Raw genomic sequence first — 20,840 nt, forward strand, 5'->3', positions numbered from 1 at the left:
TAGCCAAACCTGGGTTTGGCCGCAACTAGGAGACCTAGTCTAGTCACTCCCCTAGTCACCAGAACCCCTTGGCTCACCATCCTCCACAGAGGAATTCTTGCACTGGATCGTGACAAGATGATATTTACTTGTATGGCAGTGAAGATGATATTAACTCGCACGGCGGAGTAGATGATATTAACTTGTATGGCGGAGTAGATGATATTAACTTGTATGGTGGTGTAACTTGTATGGTGGTGTAGATGATAATAACTTGTATGGCAATGTAAATGATAATAACTTGTATGGCAGTGTAGATGATATTACCATGTGTGGCGATGTAGATGATATTAACTTGTATGGCGGTGTAGATGACATTAACTTGTATGGCGGTGTAACTTGTATGTCGGTGTAGATAATAATAACTTGTATGGCGGTGTAGATGATAACTTGTATGGCGGTGTAGATTATATTAACTTGTATGATGGTGTAAATTCTATTAACTTGTATGTTGGTGTAGATGATATTAACTTGTATGGTGGTGTAGATATTAACTTGTATGGTGGTGTAGGTGGTATTAACTTGTGTGGCGGTGTAGATGATATTAACTAGTCTGGCGGTGTTAATGATATTAATTAGTATGGTGGTATAGATGATATTAACAAGTATGGCGCAGTAGATGATATTAACTTGTATGGCAGTGTAGATGATATTAACAAGTATGGCGGTGTAGATGATATTAACTTGTATGGCGGTGTAGATGACATTAACTTGTATGGCAGTGTAACTTGTATGTCGGTGTAGATGATAATAACTTGTATGGCAGTGTAGATGATATTAACTAGTCTGGCGGTGTTAATGATATTAATTAGTATGGTGGTATAGATGATATTAACAAGTATGGCGCAGTAGATGATATTAACTTGTATGGCAGTGTAGATGATATTAACTTGTATGGCGGTATAGATGATATTAACTTGTACGGCGGAGTAGATGATATTAACTTGTATGGCATTGTAGATGATATTAACTTGTATGGTGGTGTAGTTGATATTAACTTTTATGGCGGTGTAGATTATATTAACTTGTATGACAGTGTAGATGATATTAACTTGTATGGCGGTGTTACTTATATGGCAGTTAGATGATAATAACTTGTATGGCGGTGTAGATGATAATATCTTGTATGGCAGTGTAGATGATATTAACTTGTATGGTGGTGTAGATGATATTAACTTGTATGGCGGTGCAGATGACATTACCTTGTATGGCGGTGTAACTTGTATGTCGGTGTAGATGATAATAACTTGTATGGTGGCGTAAATAATATTAACTTGTATGGTAGTGTAGATGATATTAATTTGTATGGCGGTGTAACTTGTATGGCGGTGTAGATGATAATAACTTGTATGGCGGTGTATATGTAACTTGTATGGTGGTGTAGATGATATTAACTTGTATGGCGGTGTAGTTTACATTAACTTGTATGACAGTGTAGATTATATTAACTTGTATGGCAGTGTAGATGATATTAACTTGTATGGCCATGTATCTTGTATGGCAGTGTAGATGATAATAACTTGTATGGCGGTGTAGATGATAATATCTTGTATGGCCGTGTAGATGATATTAACTTGTATGGTGGTGTAGATGATATTAACTTGTATGGCGGTGTAGATGATATTCATTTGGATGGCGGTGTAAGTTGTATGTCGGTGTAGATGATAATAACTTGTGTGGCGGTGTAGATGATATTAACTTGTATGGCGGTGTAACTTGTATGGCAGTGTAGATGATAACTTGTATGGCGGTGTAGATGATATTAACTTGTATGGTGGTGTAAATAATATTAACTTGTATGGTGGTGTAGATGATATTAACTTCTATGGCGGTGTAGATGATATTAACTTGTATTTCGGTGTAAATGATAATAACTTGTATGTTGGTGTAGATGATATTAACTTGTATGGCAATGTAAATGATATTAACTTGTATGGCGGTGTAACTTGTATGGCAGTGTAGATGATAATAACTTGTATGGTGGTGTAGATGATATTAACTTGTATGGCGGTGTAAATAATATTAACTTGTATGGTGGTGTAGATGATATTAACTTGTATGGCGGTGTAGATGATATTAACTTGTATGTTGGTGTAGATGATATTAACTTGTATGTTGGTGTAGATGATAATAACTTGTATGGTGGTGTAGATGATAATAACTTGTGTGGCGGTGTAGATGATATTAACTTGTATGGCGGTGTAACTTGTATGGCAGTGTAGATGATAACTTGTATGGCGGTGTAGATGATATTAACTTGTATGGTGGTGTAAATAATATTAACTTGTATGGTGGTGTAGATGATATTAACTTCTATGGCGGTGTAGATGATATTAACTTGTATTTCGGTGTAGATGATAATAACTTGTATGTTGGTGTAGATGATATTAACTTGTATGGCAATGTAAATGATATTAACTTGTATGGCGGTGTAACTTGTATGGCAGTGTAGATGATAATAACTTGTATGGTGGTGTAGATGATATTAACTTGTATGGCGGTGTAAATAATATTAACTTGTATGGTGGTGTAGATGATATTAACTTGTATGGCGGTGTAGATGATATTAACTTGTATGTTGGTGTAGATGATATTAACTTGTATGTTGGTGTAGATGATAATAACTTGTATGGTGGTGTAGATGATATTAACTTGTATGGCGGTGTAGATTACATTAACTTATATGACAGTGTAGATGATATTAACTTGTATGGCGGTGTAACTTGTATGGCAGTGTAGATTATAATAATTTGTATGGTGGTGTAGATGATAATATCTTGTATGGCATTGTAGATTATATTAACTTTTATGGTGGTGTAGATGATATTAACTTGTATGGCGGTGTAGATGATAATTCAAAACAATTTGAACTATTGTCATTATAGGCTGTACAGAATGTCGGTAACATGGATGCTCCAGCTAGCAGAGCTAAGGAATCCTGGATGGCCCCACTACAGCCAACCATTCAACAAGGAGTTTCCCAGTTGAAGGAATTCATTATCAAACTTATAGATATTGAAGAGAAGGAAGGTATTATAGCAGTGGTCCTGAGATCTTTGTACTGCAATCTGATTTTTATGTCCCAGTCATAGATATGAGCCTTTGTACCTATCATACAGACAGTCCATACAAACCATGATTTTTAGGAAACTGATGATCAGAAATCAAGCTGGTCTGTCTTGGGGCTGACGTACACCTATTTGTCGAAAAAATATGGTAGTTGCTCAAATCAGCTTAATTGCATACCACAGGTGCTTGTAAAGGGCGGGGTTTACACTGAACACAGAAAAAAGGGATTTGCCCCCCAGCACACTGCAGCAAAATCAATACTCAAATACATGATAATAGAGATTCAAAGGTATTAGTTACATACATTTGCAAATATATGATTAAGCACCAGGCCAATCGTCAAGGCTCCTCTATACTGGCGTCCCTAACATTAAGGGGTTCACGCCCGAGAAGCAAGGCACTCCAAAAAAATTTCAGCCAAGGACCATCCCACGGGCATCACACGAAAAGGGGAAACAAGGGGATGGTCCATGGGTTTGGGCAGAGCGTTGATGAGTCAGGACATTTGTTTTTATATACTGTACAGTGTATATATATATATATATATATATATATCAGACTCATTCAGACAGAGATATACAAGTATCACATATCAAATTCATCAGTGCAGTCTTGTTAAGCAGTTTTGTTGTATCAGTTTGCGGCTAATGGTGCATACACAAGGCCAGATAATTATAATCGATAACGATTGTAAAACTCGTTCATATCTTTGACATGTAGGGCATGCATCGACTAACGATCTCTGACATCGACTGTGTTTGCAGTCAGATTTTGACGATTTCATTAATTTTAATACTGTCAGAAATCGTTTAATCGTTCATCGTTGATGAAATCGCTCAAATTGTTGTAAAAATCCTTCATCTCGTTCATCAAATCTGATCATGTGTATGCACCATTAGAAGCACATTCTAGCGGAAAAGACGCTCAGCACATGGGACCTGGCATGCCGAGAAGGGCTGTTTGGCGAGACTGTGGCAATAGTGTATGACGACACATCTGTATGATTAAATATACACTGTGCATGTAGTTTGGAAGTTTACGTCCAGTGTACTTTTAACTGTGCCTCAAGCTCTTTGTGAGTATTCCAGATGAGGCCTCATGCGCAGAGGGTCTGATTCCAAGATTTACACTAATGCAGTTGCAACTGCGATCTCTTATGGATCGTAGTTGCTAAAATACGCTATTGCCTTTCAAAGCTTAGCCAAGCATAGGGACGCCCACTGCTGCCTTCTCATATCCATCCGACGACATACAACAGCGCCAACATCGGTAACATCGACGCAGACCGGGCAGCCACGAGCTTGTTAGTGAAACGCTGAGAGCTCTCATGCTGCGAAGGAGAGTGCAATGGCTAATTTATGCACGCCCATGAAACGGAGTATAAACAGACAGAACCGACACGTCTGTGTTTACCTTGCCACTCCCCCCATTACCTCCCCCAAACGCTGACTACCTGCTACTCACTTTGCGAATGAATCTCTGTGTAAGCGCGATGCTAATACAATCTCTGCGTGTGCACAGTGCGGCATGCGCAGTGGCTAGCAGACGCCTGAAGTACGGAAATATCACCATTGCGTCAATCTCGGGAATTGGTAAAAAATAGCCAGTTTCAATTGCAGGAGTTTTGCAAACTTGATCAATTTAAATTTTTAGCAGACAGTAACTTCTCTCTTTCCCGTCTATGCAGATCAGTATGGGTATGGGTGACAGAGGACACACTGTGCCTTCCACCCCATCTATGGAAAATACAATTTTCCGTAGCCCTGGGTAACATTTGGCTTTAGTCAGAGTTGAATGCTATTCTGAAGTTCACGCAGTTGTGATTATCGGTGGTCTGCACATGCGTCCCAGCCACATTGTGCACGCGCTGTGAATGAATTGCAAATGCGCAAGCTGTGAGAATTCTACTAAATTGTAACGATAACGAAAATAGAAATGTTTTAATAATGAAAATTACGACCAAATCTGTGTTCAATTTTAAATAAGTGACTAAGGGCCTGATTCAGCAAGGAACGCAGTTGCTTATACGCATGCAATCAGCCGATTATTGCATTATGCGTATGCATCGCAGTGCGTGAACCAGTCATTGTGATCGGGACAGCGATCGCAGTGACTACGCAGACCCATTGCAGAGTGATTGACAGGAAGTGTCGTTTGTGGGTGGTGACGGGGGGGTGGTCGGCCGAACGCATGCGTGCCAGTGCGTTTAAATGCCGTTGCATGGGCGTGCATAAATTATCCACTGCGATACCATACACAGCCTAAGGCCTCATAGCTGAAGTTAGCAGTTCCTGAGTAAGGTCTGACCTGCCTTACCTGTGCGCATGGGTCCGATGGTACTCACTTGTACTGATGTTGTCACAGTCTTGCTAACCATTACGGATGTTCGTATAAAGTAAAGTGGGTGTCCTTATGTAGTGCTGCGGTGGCATTGCGATCGCTATGGATTAGCATAATATCGCACTGAACTGCGTTCGTACGCCATATTGCGTACCGTAATGAATCAGGCCCTAAGACTAAAACTAAATTTAAAATTAAAACGTTACTATATACTCTATTTTGTATTTTTGAAGTAGGGTTATTTATATTTTTTAAAGAACAACTATATGTTCTAGATATTTGCAGAATACCTGTGTGACAGGGGCGTATTTATAATGGGTGCAGGGTGTGTGGTGCACACCTTCCACCCATATTATAATTACCTCTCTGGAATCCCACGTCGGCGCTGTAAAAACCTCTGAAAAATGGCAGCAGTGGCCATTTTCCCATCGTTTTGCACATGTGACCTACGCATGTGCTATAGACTCTGGGCGCACTCTAGTGCCCAGAGTCTTTCAGTACGGTGCTTGCCCATGACGGAGACTGCACACGGGCCCCCTTCTCTCTAGAAACGCCCCTGCTGTGTGAAGTATATTGCACATTCGTTTGTATATGATATATGGGAGGAGCACTACGGTAAGTCAGTATGTAATACATTCTCACTCAGCCTACTGAGCCTAGATTACTAAACACATAGGTAAGGTATGCTGACTTCAAGCTCTCAAGGGAATTTTAGAGAAAAGTTCTTCAGCAAAATCTATCACAGTATCATTAAACTGTTTGCCAAAATTATACAACATTGAATAAAACTAGACTAAAATGAAAGCTGAGGTCCACTGACTAAAACAAAGCAAAAAAGAGAGACTAAAATGTGACTTTAAACTAGGGATGTGCAGGCTCGGATAGGCTCGAATCTGCACGCCGAGTTCATTTTTTTCCCTCCAAAAATCGGGTCTCACAAAGAGGCAAAACGTCATCTTTCATGGACAAACATCATCATTCCTGGACAAAAGACCATGGAAGATGATGTTTGTCCATGAAAGTTGACGTTTTGCCTCTTTCTGAGACCCGATTTTTGGAGGGAAAAATCTGAACTCGGCGTGCAGATTCGAACCTATCCAAGCCTGCACATCCCTACTTTAAACCAACTACAATTTTAAATAAGCGACTAAGGCTAACACTAAATTTAAATTCCTTGACAAAATTAACACTGGAAGATTCACTCGCAAATGATAGACAGGAAGAGACCGTTATGTAGGTGGTTACGCAGGTGTGTTGGGGCCGTTTCCTGGATGTATACTAGCCAGCGTTTGCAATCGTGCATGCACTGAATGAACCTCCAGCGTCTCAATTACCATGTCCATTCTGAGTGACCGTAGACTTACTCGAGCTGTCGATGTTTTGAAGATCTTTGTCCAATGCTGCGTTTGTGTACGCAGTTGTGGGCAGCTGCAAGGGCTTAGGTGGGCGTCTCAATACAAAATCTCCCATCTGTTGCATTACCATATTTTAGCTACTTAGCTACTGCGATCCATGAGAGTATGCAGCTGCGTATTCATTACCGTCCGTCTCTGAATCAGGTCCTTTGTCTGGTGACAACAGCTTATAATGGGCTGCATCATTTGAAAGATGGGACTCTCCTTTTTTGAACAAGGGTGCCATTATGCATGCCGGTGTCATTATGGTGGTGATAGGCCATGTAATGCCCTCCCCCCATATACAGAATATGTTTGTTTTTTCAAAGCGCAGGTGATATTTGTGATACCAGATGATTTAATAACTGGTTGCATTGTTTGAAAGAGGGGTTCTTCCTCTTTCAAATGTTGGTGTCCCCATATGCAGAAGCATCATTATGGAGGGGATAGGATACTTCCTTCCATCGCCGTAGCTGGACGGCAGTGTGCCCTGTGCAGCACTGCCGCCCCTCTCGCTCCCTCTCCGCCCCCCTCTTCCCCCTGAGCGCTTACCTTTCCTTCCAGGGAGTGGAGGGCGGGCGGTATTCTGTGCCGACATTCTTGTGCGCCGCGCACCACTGCCGAAGGTCTCTCTTCCTGCAGACCTCCGGCGCCGGGAAGTGTGTGGCCGATGCCGCTGGAGGATTCCACCCTGTGCGTAGGCACCAGCCGCACCACCCTCTCTACGCCCCTGCTTCCTTTCCTCTATCCATTACGCAGGTAATAATGTCTGGTGATCACAAGACAATAACTAGTAGGGGGTCACATAATTTGAAAGAGGGGACCTTCCTCTTTCAAATGTGGGTGCCCCTGATTTTATGGATGCCAGGTTAAGGGGAGATCTTCCCCCATCCCTGGACTCCATGATTTTTCTGTAGTGCAGGGATTACTGCCTGGTGATCACACTGATAGCCAGGTATACATTTCTATGAGGGCACATAGTTTAAAAGAGGGGTCTGCACTCTTTCTAACTAGGATGTCCCCATCATTCTATGTTCACGTCCACCCCTCACATTTTCATTCTATTACTTGTTTTTGCTCTGTAGTGCTGTCGGTGCGCATGTGTGTGCCGACGGCATTTCCTGGAATTATCCCCAGTTACTGGCATGTCCCCACCCGTCATCCATTGGGAAAGGTAAGTATGTTTTCAATTTCTTTTATCCCCTCTGAGAGTGGATGACGATTTCATCTCCTCATCTGCAGTTATAGTGTACAGTACATGCGGATGATGAGTGGGACTCTGTCTGCAGCAAAGGGGATAAGCCCAGCCATTGATCATATTAACAGCAAATTAAGATGAAGCACACATATTAATATTTTGTTACTATGAATATGTCTGTTCTAATAGTGACTCTGTTACAGAACTGGACCTACAGAAGGCACTGAATCTACAGAGTCTCACAGTCAAAGAAGGTCAATTAATGGTCTACAAAACAAAATGCAAAGGATACCTGTTGTCTTCATCTTTCAGAAAGCTCTTCCTCTCATTAACTGTTGATGCCTTGAGTTTTGCCAAGACTCAGTTTTCCACGGTAAAAAAAATGTTCAAATCTGATTTTTTTTTTTTGTAGTAAATTTATTTTCTTCTCTCTATTTATTATTATTCATTATTGTAACCTATGTGAATGTACTAATCTATCATGAGGTAGTGGCAGTACAGTAGCATTATACTTTCCATGACGTTCTACCTCTACCAGGACACAATGCTGGGCTCTGTTCCTTCCACTTATCCTCATATTGGAGTAGCCTGTGATGAATGAATTCCTGGAATGTAAAAAGAGGCTCTTTTCATATCACGAATGGATTCAGCACAGATATCTGTAATGGGAAAATAAGTGGAAAGAGCTGGGACAGAGCATTTTGTACTAAGTGAAATAGGTCATATTTAGAAGTAAGGTACAGTTTTTTACTGACATGAAATAGATGTATATTACTTTATAGAATATGCTTAAGTCACTTGTTTTTTTTAACGAAATAAAAAGTATATGTACAGATGTGTCCTCATACAGCGCTTATCGACGCACCAAGTCCCGCGCCAAACATCTTTTTCGCTTCAATTTGCGTCTTAGTCACAATGTGCAGCAAAAAAACTGCTTAAAGAGACTGCACGTACATATGTATGCGAATACGTCTGAATCTGTAGGAACTTTTCATGCCAAGTTCCATGGCGCTTCATCTGCGACTTTGTACATATTTAAATCTAATTCCTCTGCGGTTAAAGTCGCAGCCCAGCGTCTCTAGTACAGATTGAGTGGTGTTTCACTGCATCTGCCGTGCAAATAAGACGCAAATTTAAAGAAAACTTTGCTGCGCTATACCTCTCAGTGCGACTCACTCGCATCTAGTGCCGTATGGTGTATTAAGGCTAGGTGTATGTGGACACCTCTGTATTAAAGCAATGTTGTATTGAAATGTCCAATAGAAACCTGAAAAAACGGAACATATAATTCCCACTAAGGATTTCTTATGAGTTATGAAGTGGTATCAGCAGATGTTATGTCCAACGATACTATTATTGTGTATTATTATGTATTATTGTGGGGTTCAGTGTTAAATGACAGGGGCTCTATGCATTCCTGTAATTATCGGCACAGCTATCTACAAGATAGCGCGCAGATGTGCTGGGCAATGTATGAATGGTCAGTGGCACTGACTGTCTCGACAGCTGCAGCTGTCCTTGCCCTATCACCACAGCAGGGACAGCAATGTCTCTGCTGCGGCGGCTGCTGTGCTCCGGGCTGCACATGAGCCCAGTAGAGCCTGCCAGGAAGGGATACATAGCACATCAGCACTAGGCTGGTGCACTGTGTGCTCTGGCGGGGATCTCCATAGGGGGGAGTTTTCACTCCCCCACTCAGGCAGCTGAGATGTTCATACATCTCATCGGTACTGCTTCCTGCTTCACCTTGGTGAAGAAGCGAAGCAGGTAGAGTTATAGCAGCACGATCTGTGCCGCTATAATACATCTTCCCCAGATTTGATAATAGAGCAAGTGACAAGTGAGAAGAGCAGATAAGTTTTGTTGATATATAGAAGCACACGGGTGCTAAGTGACAGAGCACTCTTATGCTGCATGTGGTAAGGATTGTAACTTGCCAGCAGTGCTGTAAATACTAAAAAGTGAGTAAAAGGAAAATACTTGCGGTTTTGAATGATTGCCAGATAGTGACAAGGGGATGTAGTCGGCATCCCGGCAGCAGTATCCCTAAGGTAAGTAATCAGGGTGTTAGGGGGAGGTTAGGGTGCAGGGTTAGGCACTAGGGGGAGGGTTAGACACTAGGGAGGGGGTGTTTTGCGGTGAGGGGGAGGTTAGGCTTAGGCACTAGGGGGGTTAGGCACTGGGGAGGGAGGGTTAGGGTAGGGGTTAGAAAGACACTTACCTGTCTTCCCTATGGGTGTCGGGATTCTGGCTGTTGGGATGCTGCTGATGGTATTCTGACCAGCGGCATCCTGACAGCCCGTGATAAGGGGTGATTATATTGATAAGAAAAATATGTCAAATGGTCACGCAACCTGTGTTAGACCACTTTATCTGGATTGTTCCTTTAGTATTAGTTTTATGTTTACTTTTTTCACTGTTCCCTCCGTTTCATTATGTGGAGCTTGTTTATATATATATATATATATATATATATATATATATATATATATATATATATACACTGTATATATAAAAAAAATAAAAATCATGTTATGTAAATGTACAGTATTGCAAGCATTACGCACAATGTATGTGATGTTAATTCCTATGTGGTTGGGGTATATTGCAGAAAAGTTCCTTTATACCGCTGTCGAGGGTCCGGGCCTTGGAAAAAGTAGAAGAGAAAAGTTTTGGCAATTCCAATGTAATGCAAATTATTTACACCGATGAATCTGGCAGCTTGGAGGCCTTATATTTGCAGTGTAAGGTACTGTACACATTATAATATTAAGCAAACTGAATGATCGGAATGTACCCATAATGTGTCTTAATACCTATCAAGGTAATAATATATTTTCTGCACATTTGTTGGCTTTTAAATGGCTCCCTCTGTGAGATCCCGGAGGGGATAGTGGGGCATGGTGCAGTGAATACAGTGCTGTTATTCGAGTCAGTGCAGCCCCATCGTCCTCTGTGCAGTGTAGTGCCATGATGGCACTAATTGCGCTAGCAAGTCCCCAGACCCCCCACTTTCCCAGTGATTCAGAAGGATGGGCTACTCTCCCAGGAGTTCAGGATAACTCTCCAGAGTCTCCGAACATTCCGGGAGAGTAGGAAGGTATAATTTTCTAGCATAATTTTCCATATCATTCTGTCACTGTTAATCTCAAGTAACTGCATAGTGTGAACCATCTTGTATTCATTGCTGATTATTTTTGCTATGGTAAAAATAAAATATATCCCTTACATATTACAGCAGTAACTGCGCAGCTACTGGCTTCGGCATAACCTGTTTTCTAGAACGCTCTCCGTCACCACCCCCAAATGCCAGCAGCATGTCAATCGTGCCACAGCTTTCGGGGGCATTGGGATCAACATCATAGGACCAGATCGGCACATACGCAGTGCGGCTGTTGCTCACATCTAAATAAATCTGAAATTTGCATTAATATCGATTCAACGTAAATCTGTGAATCACCTCATTAGCTTTGTTGATCATTGCAAAAACAGGATTTAGTTTCACCAATCAAAATGATTGAAATATAGAAAGAGGTAGTTGAGTGCAGACTTGTATAGGTATTCCTTGCTTTGCCAACGGCCACGCTCTGTAAAAACAAATACATTTTAAAGTAGCTGAGTTAGCAGAGAACAGGTCTTGTCCTAGAGCCTATAGTAAGTGTGTACCTGGTAGTGCACTGGACTATATATTCGTACCAGTCCTATGTACTTTGTCCATACAACAAAGCAAGGATAGTGGAACTTTCTGTGATATCTTTCCGTGTTTTTTTTTTTTTTTCAATCTGCAACATTTTAAGCAAAATTGAGATATTTATATACAGTGTCACACTCCAGTATTACACAGAACAACCACATATAACTACACTTGGCAATAGGGAATCAGTATGAAATACCGCCAGTCGGTATCGTGGCGGTCAGAATCTTGACGCTAGGATCCCGACAGGGTTAACATACCGACACTTGTTGGTTGGTATGCTAACCCTAACCTCCCCCCTAGTGCCTAACCCTAACCTAGCCTTCCCCCTAGTGCCTAACTCCTAAAACTAACGTTCCCCTCCTCCAACCCCGTTACTTACCTTCGGCATCCCGTCTGACGGGATTCTGACTGGCGTCAGTATTCTGCATCAGTAATGTAAGCATACTGGTAAGGGATCCAACTACTGGACATGTTCATAAAATGAACTAGTTTTTCCATTACCCTGTATTAGTGTGATATGAAAGCTATTCTGAGAATGTAAATTATTTATCATAAATACTCTAATATGGGGACAATTAAGAAAACATTCTAGGAGAGAATAAATGTTAAAATAACAATATTAAAAAGTTTATTAAATGTACCGCATGCAATAATATTGCTGATCCTAAACTCAAAAATGTTCTTTTAAATGTGATTGTATTTTAGTGCGTTAATGAACTGAATCAGTGGCTGTCAGCATTGCGAAAGGTCTGTGTTAACAACACTGATATGCTGTGTTCCTATCATCCTGGGGTGTTCAAAGGAGAGAAATGGAGCTGCTGCCACCAGAAGGACAAAGGAGGTATTACAGATAAATAAAGAAAAAGTAGTGAAGTAATTGATATTCCAAAGATATTGCTGCAGTGGATCAAAGACCAACTAACTTTTTATGGTCTAATGCGGCCCATACACGGTGCGATTTTTTGCACAATGTGGACGATTTTGATCGATCGTAACGATCAATCATGCACATCGTGTGTTGTTTTTGAAAATTTACGATGCGGATGTGCGTCCCCGCCGTCGTATGGCTGGATCGTAGATCTTACAGAAAAAACGTAAGATTTCGACCTATGGTGTACGATGTGATACACATCGTACACTATAGAGATGCATGTAGCACGGACCAGGGAGATCCGTGCTCTTGACACAGAGCACGGACAGGCCAATGAGACCCATCTGTGCTGCTGTGTATTTCAATGACACAGATGCACGCACGGACCAGGAGATCCGTTCTACTTGCATCTGAGTTACCTTTGCTGTGCTCACCATTGATTTCAATGGTGAGAACCGTTCAGTGGCTGAGAGGCGGAGGGCTGGTCTCTCTCAGCCAATGATCGCTCAGCGGCGGGGTTTCGATGGTGAAATCCCACCTCTAAACTCTCATTCGGGAAGAACGGTACTTAAGTACATGGGTTCGCGCTTTTCATTTTTTTATTTTGCCAAGTACCTGGATGCCTACTTTGAACAGAAGAGGAGCCGAACTTCGCATAGGAGACGGTGAGTAAGGATATTTTTTCACAGGTACCGTATGGATATTCTACTGGAGAAGGGGACAGATGGCTACAGGGATACATAGGTGGGAATGTGTACAAGTGTGAGCGCATGTATGTTTAATAAACTTATACTGTGTATGGTGTGTGTGTGTTCTGTGTTTATTGCTTTAATATTGCTTTTGCTGTGGAACTACAGGTACCAGCAGGCCCCTAATGCTGGTACTTGTGGTTCTCCAAGTACCAGCATGCAGGTAAGGCTTGCTGGGACCTGCAGTTCCACAGCAAAAGACAATATTTTAACTATTTGAAATGCACTACTCTACATAATCAACCCGGCATCCACCGCCCAGGGGCGCCGGGGATAGCCCCGGGCTATCAGCTAAGGCCTGGGGTGCCCCAGAGAGGGGGACCCCTTTATTGGGAGTCCCCGGCTTGGACTGACTAGCGGTCAGGGTTAATGCTTCGGCTGGGGGGCCCGGTGAAAGGGCTCCTGGCTGTGGCATTAGCCCCCAGCTAGAAAAAGTCTGGTGCTGGTTCTGGATAATACAGGGGGACCCTACTGAATTTTCCCCCCCTGGACTGGATCAGAGCCCAGTGCTGGTTGCGCAAAGTACGGGGGACCCCTACGTCGTTTGTCCCCCGTATTTTGGCAACCAGGGCTGGTTGTGCTTAAGTACAGGGGACCCTTACGTCGTTTGTCCCCTGTATTTAAGCACGCCCAGCACTGGATCACTAAAAGCCCAAGGCTGGTTGCTCTTTTGGGGGGGGGGGAGGGGGCAAGCCATTTTTTTTTTTACATATCTTTTTTTTTTTTACCCCAGCAGCACAGACGGTCTCACTGACCCCTCCATGCTTAATTTCAATTACACAGATGCAAGTAGCACGGATCTCCTGGTCTGTGTTGCACCTGTGTCATTGAAATACAGCAGCACAGACGGGTCTCACTGATCCCGTCCATGCTTAATTTCAATGACACAGATGCATGTAGCAGGGGATCTCCCTGGTCCGTGCTACATGCATCTGTGTCACATCGCACTCGACCTAATGATTATGCAAATCATTACATCGTGCACGATAGATTGGGTGAACATCGTGCAGCTTTTGCTGCACATCGTTCCCTTCAGCTGCCGGAGAGAGTTCAAGGGCGATTGCATACGAGATCGCATCGTATGCAAATCGCACAGTGTATGGCCGGCTTAAACTTTTTGACAGGAGCACTCAGAAGATTAAACAATGCCACTTTGCTAAAAATGTGTAGATCCATTCCTTAGTATTCAACTTTCTGTTCTTTTGTTTATCCATTCCTTAATATTTACATTAGACAAACACAAAGGAAAATGTAAAAAAAAATAAATAAATAAAAAAAAAAAATGTCCTTTTATTTCACTTTAAAAATAAGTGGGAAGTCCCATTCTATTGCCATTTTAATTAAATAAATAAAATTGCAAAACACATCATTGTAATATGGATTTCTGTAATACAGTTGCTGGCTGTGACAAAACCCGACATGAAGTCACATTACAGGATTGGAATGATCTCTTGAATCCTGACTTGGAGGCTCAGCTCATTTTTAAACACCTGATAGGAGTGAGGGACCTGATGAAGTAAGTACTAATTATTGGAAATACTGATATACACTGTGCTGTGTACATGTAACATGTATATTCAAACTTACATTTTGCAAAAGTAGCATGTCTTGTGTGTATTGTCCCTCTTTTCATCCAGATGTGCTGTGCAATCACTGATAGGTGTATTAAGCTTCTATAGATGTAATACAGGTTGAGTCTCCCATATCCAAATATTCCGAAATACGGAATAATTTTGGCTTGACTGAGATAATGAAACCTTCGATTTTTGATGGTACAATGTACACAAACTTTGTCTAAGGCGCAAATTATTAAAAAATATTGTATAAAATTACCTTCAGGCTGCGTGTATAGGGTGTATATGAAACAAATGAATTTCATGTATGTACACAAACTTTGTTTAAGCCACAAAATTATTGAAAATATTGTATAAAATGACCTGCAGGCTGTGTGTATAAGGTGTATATAGAACATAAATGCTTTCTGTGTGTATATTTGGGTCCCATTGCCAAGATATTTCATTATGGTATGCAATTATTCCAAAATACGGAATATTCCGTTATCCAAAATACCCCTGGTCCCAAGGTTTTTGGATATGGGAGACTCAACCTGTATAAAGCACTGTTATTGTTGTAACACGCTCATGGCCAAATAGAACGAGCAGTGATCAGGGTCACATGGCATTTACTAAGAGAACAAGGAATATGGTCGCGATGTGCTGGACAAAGGAATTAGTGGTCCCCCTAAAATCTGTTATAGCTAGTCAGTATGACTAAATGGCAGGGCTTATAAGAGTGTTGTAGAAACCATTACTAGGTGATTGAAAACAATGAGGTGCCAGGTTTTGAGAAAATACAGTTGTGTAGGTAGTAATATGAATAATATCTAAATAAACAACAAGACATTATTATATCTGCAGGGAAAAATACTTGGAACTGACAAAGCATGATAATATCAGCAAGACTCATTTAAGTTCAGGTATGATTTTAACTACATGTACTTCATACATTAGCAATTTGTCATTGCTTTTCAACTCATATTGGGCCTGATTCAGAGGTGGAAGCTATTGCCGTTGCTGCTGTAATATTATGCAAATGCTAGTCTCAAGGTGCCTACACACTTATCGATATTTTACACGATTTGCACGATTCCGACACATCGTGACAACAAATCGTGTAAGATGCCCAAATCATGAGCGGCCACTCACAATCACGATGTCAATGTGCGTCCCCGCAGGTCGTACCTCGCATCTTCAGATCTGCCGTGCTGTAGGGCAGATCTGACAATCTCAGTCACGATACACTGGAATAGTTAGGAGGCACAATAGATCGTTTGTCACATTGGACAGTTTTGTAACACCAAATCGTGCCCATGACTGCCGGGGAACTGCTGGGGAGAGTTCAATGGGAAATCGGACACAGTGTCGGATCTTGAGCACATCGCCAAGTGTGTAGGCACCTTTAGCCTTCCCCTTGTGTAATCGCGAGCACCGTAGACGGCAAGCCCAGAGACGCCCACTTTCTCTAATTAAGGACTCTGTAGCTGCGGCTCTGCGTTAGAGAAAGCAGCCACGTCCACAGACATGACCTGGACACTCCCATAACACGTCCATGAGACAGCCTTTTTTGCATTCACTTCAAAGCCGCCTCCCAGGAATGCCCGTGGCTGTCCTCAGTCAGCGCTATTATAAGCAGTTCCATTCGCAACAGCGGTCTCTGCATACACTCATGGTACACATGTGCCATAGGGGTTCCTCTGACTTTTCGCGCATGCACAGTAGCAAAACAATCGCTCAACTGCGCAAATATTGACACTGTGTCCACCGCTGAATCAGGCCTTTTGTAACTATAGCATAACTCTACTGTTACCATGTTATCAGTCTATTAATTGTAAGTATATATTTTAAGTCCATTTCCATTCTGGCATTCATTTTAAGTGACCATAACAATTTTTTTTTTTTCGTGTATTAAAGACAAAAAGACAAAAATAAGCCATGGCTTATTCATGCTGGCTGCACTCGTTAATACATGATAGATTTTTCATTATTTATCTGTCAAAAGATTAGATCTATCATAACCTAGAGCTTGCTGAATAGTAGATAATTGTTAATTATATCCTGATATGTGAAATACAGATTTGAAAAAGTGGACATACTTACTTTCTGACATGACCATATTGCTACGCGGCATTCTTACATGACTTTTCAAAACATATCTATATATTTATATTTTAGATCCTGAAAGGAAAGACAGTGCTACACAACTGTTCCAGATACTCCAAGACCTTGAAACTGCTCATGAATGTTTCCTGTCTGATTCTCCAGATATAGCTGAACAGGAAAAAAAGTACCTATTGGAAATGTAAATAGCTCCACGTAAAAAACTAAGGTTGTACTGACAATATTGAGTGTACTTCTGCTGCAAATGTTTATTAGACTATAGCACCTTCTGCTGCAAAAATATACTAAAGTTGCAAGTAATAAAATATTTAACCAAAAAGAAAACAAAACAGCTAAAGCAGATTGTCCTGTCCGTCTTAATTTATAAAGCTGATTCATCCTAAGTAAAAGGGAAATAAACCCCATACTATTTTTTTTCTATGGTTTTTCAATAAAATAATTGAATTTTAAAACAAAGTGTCCGCATGCACTTCTTCACTGTTGGGACCACTTTGTCACAGAATTGCTGAAATATGCATTCTTGAAGGTTCGTAAGCATCTCCACTTTTATAGGGCTTCAAAATAGGACAGTAGCTATGTTCATACAGTAACAGCCTGGTGGAAAGTAAGAGCCACATGGAGACTAATAAACATTTTTTTGGTCATTCATAAAATGTAAAGAACTGTGAAAATAAGCCACTGACTTTCTGGGGCACTTACTAAGGGGTAATATTTACAGTGTGAAATATAAACTAATGTATTGGAACTTTATAAAAAATAAATAAAACACCCACAATGTTCACTAGTAGCTAAGAAAATGTTGTAAACACCACTCAGTGTTTTCTGCAAGCTACCAAAGTGCAGGACATGATGTAACCTGAATATTTGTAGCTTATGTAAGGTAACTATGGCTTTTATCAATGCCGGGACTGCTAAGTACAGATGTACAGTACAGATACCTGCTACATCATAGCGCGGAATTCTGGCTTCCCTGCCGCGGCATGTCAATACGTGTTATGGGAAAGACTACATGCCATGCAGTACACAGTTTAATTGCTGGGTGGCGAATGCTTCACAGATGAAAACTACAGTACTGAATACAATACTGTAGCAGTGGACGGTGATCCATGAGAGGCTGGCCAATCACGTTCAGGCAATGTAAAGTCACTCCTCCAGCTGCTTGAAATCATCACTTTGTGTCAAGACTTAACCAGTATAGACAATATATTGTACTCATTATGAGCCATCTGCACTGTATACTGTCGCTACATGGTCTAAAGACACAAGGGCAGTTTTTCATAAAGAGATAATTTCAGGTTCAATACTTTTAAAGTAAATGATTTTGTCCCTTTCTGGTTCTCGAACCTGAGGTGCCCACTCTATAAGGCGCTCACCATACCCACTTGCCCACACACACCAGCTGTATCAATATCACATACGTACACAACAGGTGTGACTGCTAAGTGGCATACCGTAGCATATAAATGACAGGTGGAGGGAAGTTGGGAGCAAATTATTGAGTTCAGCAGAGTTCCTTAAGAATATTGAACTTGAATTGCTCGGTCTTTAATGAATACTGGGTGTGCATTTTCTGGCCAACGCTGATAACTTTATTTAATCCTGCATTCAAGACAAAACGCAGTTCAGTACTAATGTATAGTGTAATGAATGACAGGTTCCGTCAGCCAAGTTGAAAGTTGTATTACAAGCTCCGGCCTTTCCATCGCTACAGTATAATACGTTGCGCCTTATTGCAGCATGATGCAATATAGAACACCAAGCAGCGGCACAGCAGGGCGCGACTAGCATGGTGCGCTACATGGTGTATGGAGCAAAGATGTAGCAGGACACATCTGTATAGTGCCTGAAAAAAATGCAATAATGGAAAGTACGGTATATACTGTATCTAACAGGATGCTTATAAACTCAAAAGATATATCCACATTCTAATAGTTATGTTTGTAATGCATAAGGATAATTGGAGGCCAAAGAAATAGTCTGCACTGAATCAGTGAGGACAATATTGTACACTGAGTGGCCACCAGGTCATTGTATGCAAAGTAGCTATTCTACCGAGAATGTCGACATAGGATGTCTGACTCTGTATAAGAACAGAAAGGTGAAGCTATGCGTAGACTAATGAATAGTATCTCTCATAAAATAATGGGCAAACAACATGATCTGACAGACATTGAACGTGGAATGACTGTTGGCGCTGACAGCATTAGAGAAGCAGCTGAGCTGGTGCATTGTCTGAGGGAGGCACTTGTAGTGTACACAGAGTGACAAGCAGACAATAAACTGGGTGTGAGCGCAAGGTCTGTGGTCGTAAACGGCTACTGGCTGCAGACTTGTTCAGTCAGACGGGCGAGCAATAGTGCATCATATTAAGGATAAACTGGATCAGGGACCAAATCAGATGGCCTGTCAATGAACACTAAGCTGCACATTGTATGGGCTACGTAAGCAGCTTGGCCTGACCGGACGCCATTCCTATCTGCTGCAAATAGGATGAAACGCCTCCAGTTTGCTCAGGAACACAGGAATTGTACAGTAAATTATTGGAAACTGGTCATGTGGTCTAGCAAATGAATTACACCACGCAGATGGTAGATTGCGGAAATGGAGGCACGATAGTATGCCAGCCTGAAGAGTCCTGATGATGCAGGGATCCAGAGACAACAGATTGAATCTGTATAAAATGTAAAGGCGAAGGTATTACGACATGTCAGCATTATGTGCAAAATAGCTACTTTGCATAAAATCACCCGGCGGGTCATAATAATGTGGCCAACCCAGTGTATATAAGAAGAGTTATAAAACATTGAGTCTACTTTATTGCTGCCTCCTCATCAACACATCTTTGTTATTACAACAGCCTTGAGTTAAGATAAACACTTGGGAAAACAATTTGTTGTTGCATTGGTCTGCAGAAGCTTCTCATGAAGAAAGCTACGGCTAAGCATCAAAGATTATGCAGCTTCCTTTCTGATGGAACGGTGTATCTACATAAGGAAGAGGATCCGCTCTCCCACCAGTCACTGCCACTGCCACCTTTGCAGCACTGTTAAAAATGACAGTAGGTCAGTGCTGGGACTTCACACATGGACGTCATTTCTGGTCTGGCTGTAGCACAGGTTGTCAGGGGAACCAAATCCCACGTTCATCCTTTTATCATAGCAGACTCTCCTTATTGGTGCATTGGTTACTATAATACAGATTCATTTAAATAGCTTGCCTGGCAGATTACCCACACCGGTGATCGTTCCTGTTTTATGCAATAACTTGTGCTGCCGAGCTCTACCTTGTTGCTGATATTAGTTCTATATATTTCCTTTCCAATGCTGACATAAGCTATTCCTTTGATTACACATTTTTCTGCTGCCAACCCATGTCCTTGTTTAAAGATATTGGTTTGTATTGTTAAATTACAGATTTGATTTGCTCTCTAGTAGTACATTACCTACTATCAGATACAGTGTTATACACTGTTCGCATACCATCACTAAGTACTATGGTGCAATAAAGACAATAAATAATGATTTAGCACTCTTCCTGGTGCAGCCAAATTTTACCTACGAGTGAGTATAAACTCACAAAGACAAATCAACATGTACAACATAAGTAGTAAAATAAATAAGCACTCCAAGTTACACTCTGTTACAATAAATGTCAAAGTAAATTGGTGCGCCCGTTCTGACGTTGCCTTCTGCTACAGGTCTTCTTTATTTTCAAATATTAAAATGCAGAAGACCCCGTTTGAAAAAAAGGGTTAGGATTAACCTACACCAAAACATGGTGGCATAAATGTGAAAATAAAATCCTAA

General features: G+C 41.3%; 1 protein-coding gene across 3 annotated transcripts in view; it reads left to right on the forward strand.

Moving 5' to 3' along the window:
* Window positions 1-17,469, forward strand: part of LOC148502647 (ras GTPase-activating protein 4-like) — a 203,912-nt gene extending 186,443 nt beyond the window's left edge. For all 3 annotated transcript variants that reach the window (XM_088449512.1, XM_088449513.1, XM_088449514.1), the window contains 7 exons: window positions 2,925-3,069; window positions 8,244-8,413; window positions 10,652-10,789; window positions 12,443-12,578; window positions 14,753-14,873; window positions 15,775-15,833; window positions 17,089-17,469. In XM_088449512.1, the coding sequence (XP_088305638.1) occupies window positions 2,925-3,069; window positions 8,244-8,413; window positions 10,652-10,789; window positions 12,443-12,578; window positions 14,753-14,873; window positions 15,775-15,833; window positions 17,089-17,219 (900 nt within the window). In that variant the 3' untranslated portion in view covers window positions 17,220-17,469. The remainder of the gene's footprint in view (window positions 1-2,924; window positions 3,070-8,243; window positions 8,414-10,651; window positions 10,790-12,442; window positions 12,579-14,752; window positions 14,874-15,774; window positions 15,834-17,088) is intronic.
* The last annotated feature ends 3,371 nt before the right edge of the window (window positions 17,470-20,840 follow it).

This window comes from Taudactylus pleione, unplaced genomic scaffold (assembly GCF_031769625.1).
Source record: "Taudactylus pleione unplaced genomic scaffold, aTauple2 ptg000487l, whole genome shotgun sequence".
Classification (NCBI taxonomy): domain Eukaryota; kingdom Metazoa; phylum Chordata; class Amphibia; order Anura; family Myobatrachidae; genus Taudactylus; species Taudactylus pleione.